Source organism: Pyrus communis, chromosome 5, assembly GCF_041283825.1.
Source record: "Pyrus communis isolate YQ-2024b chromosome 5, ASM4128382v1, whole genome shotgun sequence".
NCBI lineage: Eukaryota > Viridiplantae > Streptophyta > Magnoliopsida > Rosales > Rosaceae > Pyrus > Pyrus communis.
The window spans coordinates 16,310,514-16,326,990 of NC_142569.1; the positions used below are offsets into that span (position 1 = coordinate 16,310,514).

The 16,477-nt window shown below is 35.9% G+C and overlaps 1 protein-coding gene across 4 annotated transcripts; it reads right to left on the reverse strand.

Annotated features, from left to right (window-relative positions):
- Window positions 1-4,938: 4,938 nt before the first annotated feature.
- LOC137724143 (uncharacterized) lies at window positions 4,939-11,258 on the reverse strand. Of its 4 annotated transcripts, none has more exons than XM_068463029.2 (14): window positions 11,002-11,255; window positions 10,502-10,639; window positions 10,234-10,315; window positions 9,839-9,915; window positions 9,314-9,414; window positions 8,623-8,749; window positions 8,025-8,141; window positions 7,863-7,948; window positions 6,983-7,049; window positions 6,653-6,731; window positions 6,367-6,458; window positions 5,608-5,751; window positions 5,476-5,515; window positions 4,939-5,272 (listed from the first exon to the last, which is right to left on the reverse strand). In XM_068463029.2, exons 1-13 carry the CDS (start codon window positions 11,107-11,109, stop codon window positions 5,480-5,482), a joined length of 1,254 nt encoding a protein of 417 aa, XP_068319130.2. In that variant the 5' UTR covers window positions 11,110-11,255; the 3' UTR covers window positions 4,939-5,272; window positions 5,476-5,479. The 4 variants fall into 4 exon arrangements, with proteins under 4 accessions (XP_068319130.2, XP_068319129.2, XP_088550738.1 ...); XM_068463028.2 differs by having other exon boundaries at window positions 4,939-5,356; XM_088694612.1 differs by having other exon boundaries at window positions 4,939-5,515; window positions 11,002-11,258.
- Between the last annotated feature and the right edge of the window lie 5,219 nt (window positions 11,259-16,477).

Consider the following 16,477-nt stretch of genomic DNA (forward strand, 5'->3'; position numbering starts at 1 on the left):
CGACGATGTGTCTGTTTGGAAGGTACTTGATCAATACATCGTGGAACATGCATGGCCCTCTATTTTTATACCCAAAGTACCCTTGATGAGTTCTAATAAAATGAATATTATTTGAAAGGAAAATTAATAAAAATGATTTAAAAATTTTAAATTTTAACTGTAAAGATAAAATAAAGAATAAAGTGAATAGATTGCAACTGCTTACACGTCTTTATCCTTTGAAATATGTAGGATATTTTGGGAGCGCCATGGAGCGGCCCCAAGTTCCTAGTCTTTTGTGATCGTTTTATCATTAACTGGCTTCATCTTCTGCCTTCAAGATCTGACTTCTAGCAAAGATTGTGGGGAACTACAGATTTCTGATTTGAAGAGCAATTCATAATTTTACATTTTAATATGGGATTTTCGATTTGTTCTGAAATTCTAAAAATATTTTGAGATTCTCAAAAATTTAGTTTGAGATTGGTTTTCAAATTTCCGTCCCGAAAAATATCAGTTTGAGATTCGGGATACTAGTTTTGGTTTGATATCACATGCCAAACCAGCCCTAATGTTCTCTATCGAACAAAACTCAGATCAATGCTATTGAATATAGTGCATGGTTTATATAGCTAATTATAATATAATGTGGCTCATTATATATATTATGTTAATACTTTACATTATGGGTTAAATAACCCAAGAATACTGTTCTAAACAGTTTTCTTAACCCAAGAATACTTAGCAAATATTATATTACCGTCATTGGTAACAGTTAAAAATATCGTCCGTAAAAAAGGAGTAATGGTAAAAAAAAAAAAAAAAGATAAATGGGTTAAAAATAATAAATAGGTAAGCGGGTATTAAATGGTTATGGTTAAATATGTATGCGGTTATGGATATGGTTAACCATTTATAAATGGTTATGAGTATAATCGTTTAGGCAATTACCCAACAGGTAAACGATTATGTTCGTATGAGTATAAACGGTTATAGGTAAATAATTGCGGTTATCCGCCTGTCATAACCTTTGCGCATCCTTAGGTGATGCTTATTATTTTATTTATTCTTAAATAAATTCATATTTTGAAATTTGTGCAATGTATATACAATAATTTCAAAATTTTCACTCATCTAACGTAAATAAAGGAGCGAGCATTTTCATCGTTTGAGAATGACGAACATTATTATCATCTTAAAATGATGAGTAAAAATACACTTTTGTTAAATAAGAAATTATATCCTTACTCTTCAGGCTCCCATGGTCAGTAGTAAGATATGGTGGGGTTTATATGATAGAGTTAGTGGAATTGATTTTCGTTCGGTTACTCCGATTTAACCAAGAAAATAGTTCAACACCAAAGTGATGGGAGACTAAGTAAAATCCCACCGTAAATTAAGAATAATATGATTCAATTTTGTTTTTAACGAGAAAAAAATTTATAACTACAATAAAAGCACCGGTGGACAAACTGCCACGTGGTTTGTAAATATAACGGCTAGATAATTCCAGAGCATTCTTTACGCAACCGTTAAATGGGTTACAGAACGCAAACCGGTCATATTTGTCAGTTTTTGTGGCTGCCAGCGAATCTGTGGGCCCCGTAGAGGTTAGGACCCACGCCCTTTACAAAGGTACCTGCTATTTTCCGAAGAGATAAGATTGACAGAGAGAGGTAGCTGTGGCTCGTTCCGATGCTTTGATTCATCATTCTTCCTTCCATTTTACGAAAATGTCCAACTCCCTTGCTAATTTCCCAACTGTTCGATTATTTCTTACAAATACTAGACTACTATGGTTTTTTTTTTTTTAACAAACGATGTTATCTATATTAAAAAAAGAAGTAGAATATATCTCATAATGAGCTAACAATAATGTAGTTTAAATTTACCTTTGACGATAATCGAACCTAAAATATTTCACTTACAAATAAAAAAGAATACTATTAGATTGTAATTTTAAATGATTAAATAGTCATGTTTTTCCCAATGGAAAAAAAAAATGATGATCATACAAATCATAATCACCACCCTATTACCAAAATTTGTAGTTACACCGGATTTTTCCTTTTCTATGAACAACAATCTTTGAGTGAAAGATATGTGAAATTACAATAACTATAAATATGAATTTTCTCAATTTCGAAATGAAATGATGAGAATTAAACTCTTGTCATGATTGTGTAACGATTTATTGGCCCTTTTAACCAGACACTCCACTCTAACATAATCTTAAATACGTACAAGGAAATCCCTTTTGCATTACCTTGTAGCCAAAAAGAAAAAAGAAAAAAAAGGGAAAAAGTGCAATTATTCATACGTAATTTGGATTTAGCTTTTTATAATTGATGTCAACCTTTTTTATTTGTAGATGTCATGCAACTAGAGTTTGTGCGGTTTTTAAACAATTTCCATAAAGCTCGGTTGTTGATGTGGATCATGCAGCCATATTTTATCTTTATTTTTTTAACTCGTTCATGACACACCCCGATCGGGAATGTATACTTGAATGTCTGAATTGAACTGTTTTGGCCGACACTTGAAAGATGACAAAGTCATAAAATAAGGTGATGTGGAAAAGTGTGAATAAATTAAAACCTAAAGTAACTAAAGTAAGAGGACACTTTTTTTTTTGGTTTTTTGGGGGGTGAGGGGGTTGAACCCTTAATACAAAGTAGAGTGTTGGAGCATAAGTAAGAGTGCAGCACAATCCTAGCAGGAAAAGAAGGGAAATAGATACTCAATTTAAAGTGAATAAACATAATTCCGTACTCAACCTCATAGATACAAACAGCATTACGTGCCTGTAAAGTAAAGAGTATTCACATCCTAGAAGGATGGATATATATATCTAAACTGTATATTAATAAAACCTGATTATCAACGAAAATCCCATTAAAGTACCATTTTAACCCTCTAATCAAAACTGTACAGAAATTTAAAAAAAAACATGGGTAATAATGTAATTTCACACAACCAATTTTTTGTTTTTTTGTTAAGCATCAAACACATGTTTCTATCAAATCTCTAATATTAAAAAATAAAAATAAAAACCTCTCCTCCCTCTCTCCCCACTCCAACATTCTCTCTCACCCTCGCATCTCTCCTTCCGTTTCAAAAAAAAAAAAAATGTTCACACGCACTGTGTGTGTATATACTAGTACAAATAAAGGAAAAGACTTCCTACTTTAGTGATTGTCAGTAATCCTCGTCGTTACAAGAGCACATCCACTAAGTCCTGGTCACATAGGGGTCCTAATAGCCTAATGAAAACTAGGGACATCCTGGCACTTACTTTGGATCCGAAGTGGGCATAAACGGTGCATGTGAACATACATGTGAAGCTGGTCCTTGACCGGACAGTACAACTAAGGGTGGCATCGTGCATACATTTAATAACGAGCAAATAAAATCACAAGCGTGTACATTCAACAGTTTATACTCGTAAAATAATGATAAAATAACTAAGTTAAACATGGCATGTCAGACAAACAACACAAGCACAAGTGCAAAACTATAGTAAAATACTGCTTTTGAAAAAACACTCATTTACAGATACTCTGTCAACGAATAGACACTCAAACGAGGAGGAATGGGTTCACTTATACAACTGCACGGCACCTAAGCAACTTCATTAAACAATTTAATTTGGTTAAACAGAGTGTAAAGTTAGAATCAGCGCATTCAAATATCCTACGGAAAGTCCCGAGGTAATGCATATAGGAGGAGCATGTTTTTTCAGCTTTTGTGATGATGAAAAGAAATAAACCGATTAAAGTAAAAAGGTTAAAAGATGGCATCGTGTGGCTGTAGGAAAGCCTTGAGTTGACGGTAATTTTAATAAGTTTGTGCATGTTGAAAAGCATCACTCTGTAAGTGCAGATGCTTATAAGATATCAGCAAATAAATAAAAACACCAACACAGTACATCACAGCATGCAGCACTCCGTTGTTTTCTTGCATCATGCGAAAAAAAGTCACAAGCCGGAGAACAATTTACGTGCAAAAAATTCATCATCAAACGAAGTTTGAATTCAATAATAGAATGATATGTATTAAAGATTTAAAAATATTATTATTTTATTAGAACGGAACATTACGATAACTATGAACATTTTTACATAAATCACTCTCCTCAAACTGAGCTTGTTGATATAGTGTAACTAAGTTTTTATAAAGAGCCACTTAAAATTTGAACACACCAAATTCCAATGGCCCTTGACTAGGTACGTACATTCCTTAATCCGATGGAATCTGAACAGACTATTCGAATATCCGTAGTGAAAGTTTTGAGAAGGACCCAACTTGAAATGTTGTCAAATCATGAATTTATATAGGGTCATTTTGTTGGCATTAGGAAATTACAGGTTCAGGGGGCCCCCCATTGTTTTGATCTGATCTTGGTGGAAGCTTGTCAGAGGGAGGAAACAAAAGATTGTGCCAACCAACAGGTAACACAAAACTGCCCAAATCTAAGTTGAGGATTTGGTTTTAGTTACTCAAGGTTAAGCCACAAAGTTACATTTACCTCTTCTTTCTCCTTCATCGTGCAGGTACACTTACTGAATATCACATAATTAAGTTGAGATATTAGCACTTTAACGTCTCTTGGTTTGATACAGGAGGCTTCCTGAATAATGACCATTGCTAACAGTTTGATTTTAATTTGGGGCAGGATAATCTATGAAGGAATCGGATATTCCCTTCCACACCCTTCTGTTTGATTAACAAACAGATGTCGATTAATAAATACAAGTTGGATAATTAGACATACGTGGACCCTTTAATCATGATGCTTAGAACACACGGCAGACTCATCAGAGACATCCTTCTAGATACAAACCCCAATATAAAACGGGACGTGATGTTCACCCCTTTTAAGCTTCAGACACATTCCACTTAATTCTAACTGTTGATTCTGTTTAGACTTTTCAATCCAATGGCCATAAATAGAGAGGGTGCGATCCATAAGTATATTACCATATAATCCACAAGATTGGATAACATTTGGATACAGTAACCTAGAATCATATCTCAAAAGTTTGGCCGCCCACAAAAGGTTTAACCCAACCAACTCCAAAATTTCTTGTGTAAGATTAGAAAACACACAGAAGACATTACTAAACTTGATTTAGTTGTTCCAAAATTTCCTGCATACGTTAAGCAGCACACGATATGGAGCAATAGTTCTTTTGCGGTTAAGCGACTCCGTGAGCTTTAGCCGGGCAGGGGATATGTCAAGCATCAATCTCGGTCGTGAAGTATACAGCAACAACGCCTGCAATGAATGTGGCTGCGAAAAAAGGAACTCTCTTACCATGAAACAGAATCTGCTCCATTCTCGAAACAGTAAAAGTTAGAGTCCAGTGTCCAGATCCTAAGCAAACCATGCATGAAGATAATGTGAAGAACAACTACAATGTAGATACCCAATCAAGTTTTCAAATCGAGGACAAGGATCCGAAAGGCTTTTATGCATGGATGGTGCCAACTAACCGTTTCACTTGTGCACAAACCGTGTTATGATCCAATGAACCTGTTCAGACAAGAAAAGTGTAAGCATAAAATAATGGTGTGGGTTGTGTCTACTCTGCATTTCAGCGAAAGTAGCTACCTATGGACACTTACAATGTTATTTTGAGGATCGGCCAAGTAGAATCCTTGAATCGCAATAACAGCTAGGTTGGAAGTTACCACAACAAAAATAGTCAAAGAATGTATTCCCATCCACTCCAACACATATGTCATGCATCTATAACCGTGAACATCTACCTGCAAGAGAAAGCAGGTAGTAGTATGCTTATCAATCAGGTTGTTATTAATGAACGCTCTTAGCTAAAAACTTGGAACGATGGAACTTGTTTAACCTTAATTGAAGAGTGAAGAAAGATGCGAAAAAATAACTAGTTTGGTGCCAAGATTCATTTGCAAGCATCACGGGCATTTGAATATTGTGTGAGAAATTAAAATCTGAAATTCATTCTAAGCTATGCAAGAACAAAACAAGGTTGCCCACCATGAAATTTGTATTAAGCTCTTACCATCCTCCAAGAATTATCTGTATAAAAATTAAGTGTGATATTTTTGGCACTCCAAAAATCTCATTGGGCACCCCAAACTTTTTATATCTAAAAAGAAAAATACACTTATGAGTGCACAATTAGATTTTTGGAGTGCCAATAACACCCAAAATTTATACTGTTTAACTAGGAGTCCAAGCTTAAAATATTTACTTTTATGTAAATTCGGTACATTTAGTATTATAACAGGAGATTTAAAAAGTAAATACCAAATCTCAGTTAGGGAAGGTGAGCATTATATTCAAGTTTACCAACCAAAGACAGCAATTTAAAGCAAGAAGCATTAACAAACTCTTTGAATACTGACCAGCAGATACAGAGCGCAAAATGTGATTCCCGCAGATGCAGAAGTAATTAGCATATAACTGATAGTATACAGAGATTTATTTACAGGAATGCCTGAAAATCAGAAATGAAAGAAGTGCAGAAAAGTTAGTGCTAGAGCGCATCAGAGCTACCTCAAATCAAAACCACATACTAAAAGGTTGAAATTCAGTTCTGAAATGTATGTTTTTTCTGAAATCATCCTAGCAGAACAATTTAATTGTAGCACCACTAGAGTTCAAGGAAAGAATAATAGTTAGACTACATACCTATGAATGCAAGAAACAAACCAAGGACAAAGATTAAAACTGAAGAGAAGAACCAAATGTTCAGGCGCTCTTTGTGGTCCTGACAACGTCAAACAGAACTGCTAAGTAATTGGCCAAAACAATAAAAGCTTGCAGAGTTTAGAGATGTAGACAAGATAGCGTGAAAATTGTGAATCAGTACTTCTCATATGTTACAAATACCACAGAATGGAGTTCAACACAATTTTAAGACCGTTCTAAGGTTTTTATTCATATTGTGTCAACATAAGAAAGCTCCTATTTTTCTTAGGTGAATAATGAAATTCATTAAATTTGTGAACAGGGGTATACCTGTATGTGTGCAAGTATGTGACCATATTGAAGTCCAATTATGCACGTCACTGCAGCTGTTAGGGAGCTGTGAGAACATAGTAAGAATGTCAACAGAACCTATTTGTTATTAGCTGAGATGAAATACTACAGCATGAAAAAATATCAATATCAAAGAAGAGGAGCCAAATGAGCAAATGGATGACAGTGACTGCCTACAAGTCACAAAGTAGGCTGAAGATGATGTTTTTATAGGTTGAGCCAGTAATTGGGACATACTTTCCACATCTACCATTGTCTTTGTTATTTCAATCTTTTAAGAAGATTTGCAGTTATGCTTTTGATATGAATTGAGACCTATTATCATGGACTCTATCCGGCAGTATATGGAGTGGCCGTAAACGAAACAAGATGTTGACATGGACAAGTGAAGCTATAGGTTACAATATATCAAAAGGTTTTTAAGAATTTGGAGGTAGCACCAACTGCAGGTTCAATCAAAATAGAAAGCAATGATTAGAAGAGAATATGAAAGTTAATGTAAGTGGTCTAAAACACTATATGACAAGTGTATAATTTTATTACTTGCATAAATTCAAAAACATCCTCCCAGCTGAACATATTGGTGATGCTACCTTATTTAAGTATATTGGTTACACAGCCAAGTCATTCTATTGACTAAATGTTCACAGCCAAGTCATTCTATTGACTAAATGTTCACGATGTCCCTGAAGGCTGGTATAAAACTGAGCATTTAGTCACAACTCACTACTTATGTGTACATGATGAATTGGATAATTTTCCTTGGCTTGACAAAAGCTTCGCCTTTGAATTGTTCTGAAGTTAGCACTAACCACTAAGTAAAACTGTGAATATGGTAGAATAGAGTTAGATAGGCCACCTTAAAATACCTTCAGGATCAAAAGGAGTATGACACCATGAAGCTGAACTCTCTGGAACCCGGCCATCAGCAGAGACATTGCATTCCTGTAAATCATGATTTCTCATAAGGCACTAGTCACTCACATGAAGAGTATATAATAAGTATGCAAGGCTAAGCTACCTTCAGGTTCCTGTAAACAGGTTTCAAATATAGATGATCAAAACCCAGAATATAACGATCAATCATCCCAGCAGAATTACAGGCAGGTCCAAGATCTCCTCTTACAGAACATTTCACCTACATTAATGTAATTAGAATAGAATGATTGGACTAAAGTAAGTCATGCTTTTCAACTAAAGAAATGCTTACTGGAACAAGGTGGATATGGATCCCTTACTATGACTTTTACCATAAAATCTATACCAATCTCAACTTGACAATGAAAACGCTCAACTGGAATATGGGCATCTTGGTATGGAGATAATAACTTCTACAGTTAAACGCCTTCTCCGCTCCATAGTCCATAATCAAATAGAGAAATCAGCAGAAGGCAACAGGGGAAAAAAGTGTAGGGAGAATCAAGGTGACGAAGATTCCATGATGTAAACATTTGCTCATTTCCATACTCTAAGCATTGATTAATTTAGCACTTTAAAGTTATTTATTAACCTCTCTAAAAAAAAGGTTATTGATTAATAGAAGAGAAAGAAAGTTATCAGCCATAGCAAGAAATAACATATTAAAAAGAAGGAAAGAAGTTCTAAGCATGGTCTCTCACCACATAAGTAGTAGTAGCATTAGAGGAAGGCAAAGAGGTTGGTGTTGATGCTTTGAATTCCCAATCTGGAACATACAAACCATACAGTAACCCAGCATATATTGCTGATAATGAAAAGATGACACACCTAAAAAGTAGAAAACATAAATTGACACTACATTAGATGAGAATAAAGTTTACAAACAAAAAGAAATGCATGAGAAGAAAATTACATGATCGAAATATTTCTTGGACATTAATGCAGTTGCTTTTCATTTTAGTTAAGACAGTAGTGCAAAGCTAAGTTGAACATTTAACTTTTTGGGGTACGTATTTGGGGAACAGGTATAACATCCCTGACCATCTATATTATTATAAACCACACCATAAATCACAATGGATGTCCTAGTGATTTCATGTTGATGATGTCCTAGTGATCATGGTGATGATGCTGATGACTCCAAATAAAGCTCTATGGTAAACCTATAGCATGCAAGAATGTAAATCATCTACTTTAAGTGTTTACAAGAGAACAACCAAGGAAATCAGATAATGCTCACAGACATACATTCACACAACTATCGACCTTCGTGTTCCCTGAATTTCTTGGAGAAAACACTTGGGGTTTTCTTAGGTAAAAATCTTACAGAAAATATATATTATATGCACAGTTACTCATTACTTTAACAGAGTGCTATAAGTTGAAACCTACCAGTGCCAGTAATAAGTCCTGAAAAATCCCACCTCCCCCAATGTCTGGCGTGAAAGCCAGATCTCACATAAAGCTGCCACAATATATCCAATAGCTATCCTCTGGATAAAAGTCAAAATAGAACTGAAAGTTAACTACAATATAGTTAAAAATTAGGAGTAAAAAATATATCCGGTTAGAATTTCAAGTATAATAATTACTAAATTCATACTACTAAAGGAGGCAGCTATCTAATGTGATCACCCTGTGTAATTGACTCAATCATCAAATGGAAAGTTAAGGAAGCAGTAGACATATGAATCATTACTTTATTTATTTTTACTTTTTATTTTGAGAACAATATGAATCATTACTTTATGAAATGTTAAATACAGATTTTTCCAATGTATTACATATAGGAATTGGCCACCCAATTACTAGACTCACATCGTTAACACTTTTCACTTGGTGATGTATATATCCCCAATTATTCTGATTCTAACATGAAAAGTAGTTCAAACATATTGGAATGAAAAACTTATGCACCTGCAAAATGCCAAACCACCGTATTCTTTCAATGTCAACTCCGTAAGTCAAAGATGCTACTCCATGGAAATAACCACCTGAAATGACATGGACCATGCACACTTGTTATTCCAGTAGCACTAAATATTACATGACCACTAAGACCAAGAATACCACAACAGAACTCCAACTGCAGGATGAAAAATGACGGAGGAGATAAAACTCCATATAAGAAATTTGGGAAATGAAAACAGTTTATCTCGGTTAAAAGTTATGTAATTGGGTAGATGATGCTCCAAAGTGTTTCCAGTTATGTAATTGGGTAGATGATGCCCCATCATTTTCATAGAGCATATCTTTGGTTATGTACGGCATGCTCATAGAAGAGCTTAAAACGGATTTATAGAAAATATTACCTTGAAGCAGGATGCCTAGAAGAAAAAGTTTTACGGCCTTAAACACCGCCTTCCATGTAGCTTCTACTCTGTTTGTCACTCTCTGTTATTGCCAATCAAAAGAAACCTTTCAAATTCTATAAATTCATAACTAAATTAAGAACCTTTATAGTGATTCAAATCAAATAAGCTTTCTATTCCATTCACAATCTAAACTTGAAATTAAAAAAAAAAGTAGTTGGCGATTCCAATGTAGAAAAAACTAAACCTCCATTAACTCTACAAGTACCTTGTATACAAGAGCAAGAGAAACGCCGGCGATGAATAAAAAGAAAGGCATAACAAAGTCAGCCAAATGGAGCCCGTTCCACGGCGAGTGAGCGATAATCGGAAGAATTGAGCCGCCGTAATCAACTAGCATCATCAGCTGAAATTCATGCAATGTAGTATAAATTCAAAATTCGTAACCAAAAGAAACTAACTTCAATCAAGTGTTGGTTCCTGAGATTATTCCAGAAAAAAAATTGACCAGAAAAAAAAAAATTGAAATCAGTAGCTCAGCAGAGTTGAGATAATATGTTTCCGATCAAAATTTACGAAAAAAAAGAAGAAAGAAAGAATAAACATGTGATTAGTAAGAGTTAAAGAGTATCACTCTCTGCACTACTCGTTTTCCCGCATTTTCTAGGCAACCAAACAGTTTATGGTAAAAAAAAGTCAACGCGTTCAATCAAAAGATTAAATTTTCAGAACCTGAAGCTAAAAAATCAGAAGTAGAAGAGAGCTTACGAAGACGCAGAGGCCACGGAACACATCGAGAGAGGCGACGCGTGGAGGCTTCGGACTGGCGGTCCCGGGACCGTCGTATGCGGTTAGCAGCGGCGTGTAATCGGCCATCGTATCGGCCGAGACGCGCCGATGTCGGAGCTTCGGTAAAGCTGTGTGCTGAGGGAGAGTGGGGTGCGACGTGTGTCGTCTTTATTTGATGGGGAAAGGAAAACGACGACGGGGTTAGTGCGTTTTTGCTTTTCGATGGGGACGACGACAAGAAAGTTGAACCGACGAAAGTAACGTATGCTAATGTGTCACTAGGGTCCAATGCTGAGGTGGTGCGGTATCATTGGCAGGAGGATGGAGGGGCTTACAACGACACGGTGTCTTATTCGTATTTGGTCGCTTATTAGCTGAGTTACCAACCTTTCAAAATGGAGCGGGGGGTTTTCTGTGGGTCACCTTCACCTAACGAGGTATGATCATATCAATGTTTGACTTTAGCGTGATTATCGTTGAATATGTGTTTAAGAAATTTAGGGATGGTTTTGACAAAATAAAAAAGAAAAGGAAATTTCGGGGTGGTAGTTAGGTAGGACTGTAAATCAGCTCAAAATAGTTCATGGTTGCAACTGGTTCGATTCAATGTTTGGCTCGTTAGAGAATCAAGCCAAACTTGAGCATTTGTGTGTTTGGTTAAAAAGCGCGTGAGCATCGCTATGACAAATATGCCCCCTTCCCCCATGTGATGCACCCTAAATCCAAATAGCTCTTTTCTGAGGAAGACACCATCATTGAATTTCTAATGGTCATTTCATCTGAACCATTGGTTTTCCAACAAAAAAGAAAATTATCCTTTTGTTTGCCACGTGAGAGAATCTTGACCTTCTAACGATTATAATTTTGAAAATCAACGGCTCAGAATATTATATTGGTAAAAAATTTAAAATGACTAAAGATTATTAAAAATTTCTGAATAAGACCCAATTTTTTTTCAATAAATATCTAACCATATTCTTCATTCTTCATACCACAACTCAATATTTGTTTTTACTACAATCTCCTGGATTTGTTCTCTACCTCCCAAATCCTTTTGTTAGCAAGAAAAATGAGTGACTATTCAAATTGGTTGATTGGGGAAGACGTTGTTTTGCTTCAGGTTTGGATGCTTGTTACTCATGATCTGATCACCGGGAAATGAGATGAAAGTGCAACACATGTGGCATAAGATTCATGCACAATTTGTCGAGCAGATTCAAGGCACATGTCGAAGTGAGCAATCTATGTCGAGTAGATATAGACATCTACATAAAGATTTGAAAGCTTGGTAGGAAGCCCTTGCAAAAGCGGAAGGAATTTATCAAAGTGGCACTAATCTGGCCGATATGCTAATATTATTTTATTATTAATAAAAATGTGATTAATGTATATATTTTTTTTCTTTTATATTTATGTTGTTTCACACTTTTTTTTCTTTTTCCCAACAACTACAGGCTAAAATTTGGTTCAATCTTGATAACAAGAATCATTCACAAGGCACGAATGTTGGAACATTGTGAAGCAAACTCCAAAATACAAAGTTCTACCTATTGGTTCATGGTTTCAGTTGAACAATACTTCATTGCACGAATCAACTATTGAAAGAGTTGCCATTGGAGACACCATTGGCGACCCCTATTAAATCGGTCGCATAAAATGAAGAAACAACAAGGCCCATTGGTAAGAAGGTTGCCAAGAAAAAACTGCAAGAGGGAGTTCTTTGAATAAAGATTATTCAAAACTAGTTGATGAATTGGGTTGCCAACATGCATTTAATATGGAACGAGACAGGCTAACATATAAGCAAGACAAAACTGGAAATGAAGCCAAGGCGAGAGAAAAAGATTTGAATCGGAAATAAAGGCAAGAGGAGAAGGATCATGAGATCATGTCTTAACACCTCGATGATGAATCTCCTAATTCAAAACATTTTTGAAGAAGTGAAAAATTGTCTCATATGAGAAGAAGGTTTTTCTTGGAAGATGAGGAAGTTTTATACACTCCAAAAAAATATGAACCGTGCCACAATGATTTTATCTTCTATTTTAAAATTAATTACGTTTGTTGTAATGCTATGACTATCTGTTGTATTTGAAATTATTTATTGGAATTAGACATTAATTATGTTTGTTTTAGCGCCACATTCATCAAAAAGTTAAAAACATATATTTGTGAATAGTAATTGTCCTTACCCTTTCTCCTTCTAAATAGGTGGACTTGCATAAAGGCATTGTTTAGAGTGAAAAGTAAGAGAACTTTTATCCCCCTGGACCTCTAATTGTCATTGGTGGACCAATGTGTGGAGATGCTTTGTGGAAAATTATTGTCTAATTGCTGAATTGTTCATTGTTCCTAGCTTTAAAACATTTTAGAGGTAAGATATTGTTGAATGACGAGTTCGATACTATTATTGACACATCCCGACCCAAAATGTCCATTAGGACTCCGAATCGAGTTGTGTTGGCCGATACCTGGAAGGTGACGAAACCATAATGTGTAGTGATGTGGAAAATGTGAGCAAATTTAAACCTAAAAGTGCCTAAGTATAAGAGTGCGCTGTGAGTGGGAATGAACCCATTTCACACATGATGCTAGAGCATAAATACAGTACAGTAAGATAAGGTGAGAATTATATCATCGAATGAAATCGTATACACCAAGATTTGTCAAGAATCCTCGTCGATATGAAAGCTTAGCTACTAAAACCTAGAAGGGTGAAAAACAAGGGTGAGTGGGCCTGAAAATAAAGTTTTATAAAAGCCTTTCTGAAAACATTGTAACCCCTCGCCGTAAAACAAATATAGTTTCCAAAATATACATACTATGTATAATATGAGAATACCTACCGTAGCCTGCAAAATCACAAGATTGCCTTACGTCGCAATATTGCGTAAATGAACATATAACAACCAATAACACATAATCTCGCATAAGCAAGCATATCATATTGGGTGCTCATCAACACATGCTGACACATGAGTTCATGCAGAGGTATTCTGACATGAACATGATTGGGTGTAATAATAATATACGTTGTAGTGCTACAATCACGTGAAGACTGGCATTATTTGCGATCATATATGAGTCGGAGTTGCCTATGGCAACCTGTATGAAAGGACTGGCACCTACTTGGATCCAAGGAGAGCGTGCGATGCGGATGTGAACATACATGCGAAAGACTGGCACTGGCCTTGGGCAAGCATTAACACCGGTGCAGCAAACAATGAGCAAATAACATAATTATAATCATGCCACAACCATTCAACAGTTCTAGTCAATATCATACTATTCATGACCATAAATATAATTAAGACATCCCCTTATAGTAAGCTTACTTGTGCATCTCGTAGGATTATTTCATCATTTCCCAACAATAAGGCATTTCTTATAAACGTAAGTTTAATCATGGCAATCACGTAGAGAATATATCTATAAATGTATATATGGAAACTAACCAATATATATATGTCAAAGAAAATACCCACTTAAAAATCATGTCGCCGAGTCGAACTAGTCTCGAAGCATCGAGAGTCCTTGTGATTCGTTTCGCCTAGAAACGAAACCATTTAGGTAACTATAACGTGCTAATGAAAATACGTGTTTTCGTATAAAATACGGCTAATAAAGGAACTATCCTACAACGGTCGAACTTCGAAAAACGGACGACGGATTCGGAATTAACGCGGCGAAATACGCTAAGGAGGGTCCACAACCCTACATAAGTCAATCTAGGACATCTGCCCATGGATTTCTGATCCGTAACTTCCCAAAGTCCACACTATGCTTCTATAACAACATACTAAAACTTTTTTACGATCCAACGGTCAGATATCCACCAATCGTAAATTCAAGTGGCAGTTAAAGTTGGATTTTACGAACTTTAAAAATTCAATTCGGGTAGATCCGTATGTCGGATTCCCAATCTATAAGTTCCTAATGCCCACAAATATTACGTACTATCATGTATTAAAGTTTGGTGTCAATCCAATGGTCGGATCGTTCATTCATATAATAACCAAGTGGCAGCCAACTAGGCGGTCCACTACGAAACTATATTAAAACATTAGGATTTCACTAAACGGATGTCAATTATGGAATCGGGGCATCAAATTAGCCTAGGATGGTCAGGTGGGGTCTCAGCCCACGCGTCGCTGCCCCAACTCGCCGTAAAATTCAACCATTTCCTAAATTTACCAAATTTCACAAAAATGTAGATCTCGATGAGTGGAGCAAGTTTCATACCTGTGGCCAAGCCTAATTTGGCCGGGAAACGTCTTAATTTCCCTCGAACTCGTCGGAAACCCTAGAAATTGGTGGTTTCGATCCATCACCCCTGGTGCTCTGCCGCCCCTATGGTTGTTTGGGCTTTGTTCCCTGCCTCACGAGAAGTAGTTTGATGGTGGTGGTCGATTGTACTACCTTCAAAAATGGTTGAATTTAGCTGTACACCTCAAGAACTCACTGGTGAGTTCATCACGAATTCAAGGCCAATTTAACTCCTTTTTTTTTTTTTTTTTTTTTTGAAATTGGAAGAGGAAGGGGTGCTAGGTCAATTCCAGGTGGTGTGTGTGGCTTCTAATCGCCGGAGAAATCGCCTAGAAAGGCATAAGAAATTGTGGCTATCGCCGAGTCGGGCCGCGAGTCAAAGGATAACCCGATTTGGCTTTGTTGTTCCCCCTGTTCCTCTTCTTTTCTTCCTTCTCATTTCTCTCCTTCCTTCTTTCTCCATTGGTCACTCTCCTTCCTCTCTCCTCTCCCGATTCGGCCAACTGCTCTTTTTTTTTTTTTCCTCCTGTTATCTCTTCTTTCGATTGGCCTCCCACCTCCTTCTTTATTTTTGATTGGGCAGTCCCCAATTCCTCATTTTTTAATTTTTTTTTTTTTCAATCCCAGCCATCCATCTCTTTCCTTTATCCATCACAGCCATCCACGTGGCGCTTCTAGATTTTCTGGAGCATTCTAGATTATGGTCAAATGACCATTTCACCCATAACTTCGTTCGTTAATAGCTCCTTCAATATAGCTCCAAATTACATTCCTTTTGCGCATACGTGTTTGTATCGTCGAGTACTTCGAGAATACGGTAAAATAGTAGCTTGTACACGTCACGAAGAGATTGCCAATAAAAGTCAACAATCTCACCTCTAGGTATTTTCGTCAATTCACTCATTTAAAGTTAATAAAATCGTAAAGTTAAGAACGGGTTGTCACAATTATTATGGATGACTCATTGAATGATTTAGCTCAAATTCTCCGACCTCTAGAGTTGAATATTGTTGTTTTAATATATAAAAAGAAACGAATGTTATGGCCAGTAGAATAAATTCTAAAACTATATAATAATTGTTCCACATTTTCACATCTGACAAACTTTGAACTACATTTATTCTCTTCACGTAAGATTAAGCACATCACATGGGATTAATAGATCAAAGCGAATATTTTTGTTTTAGTG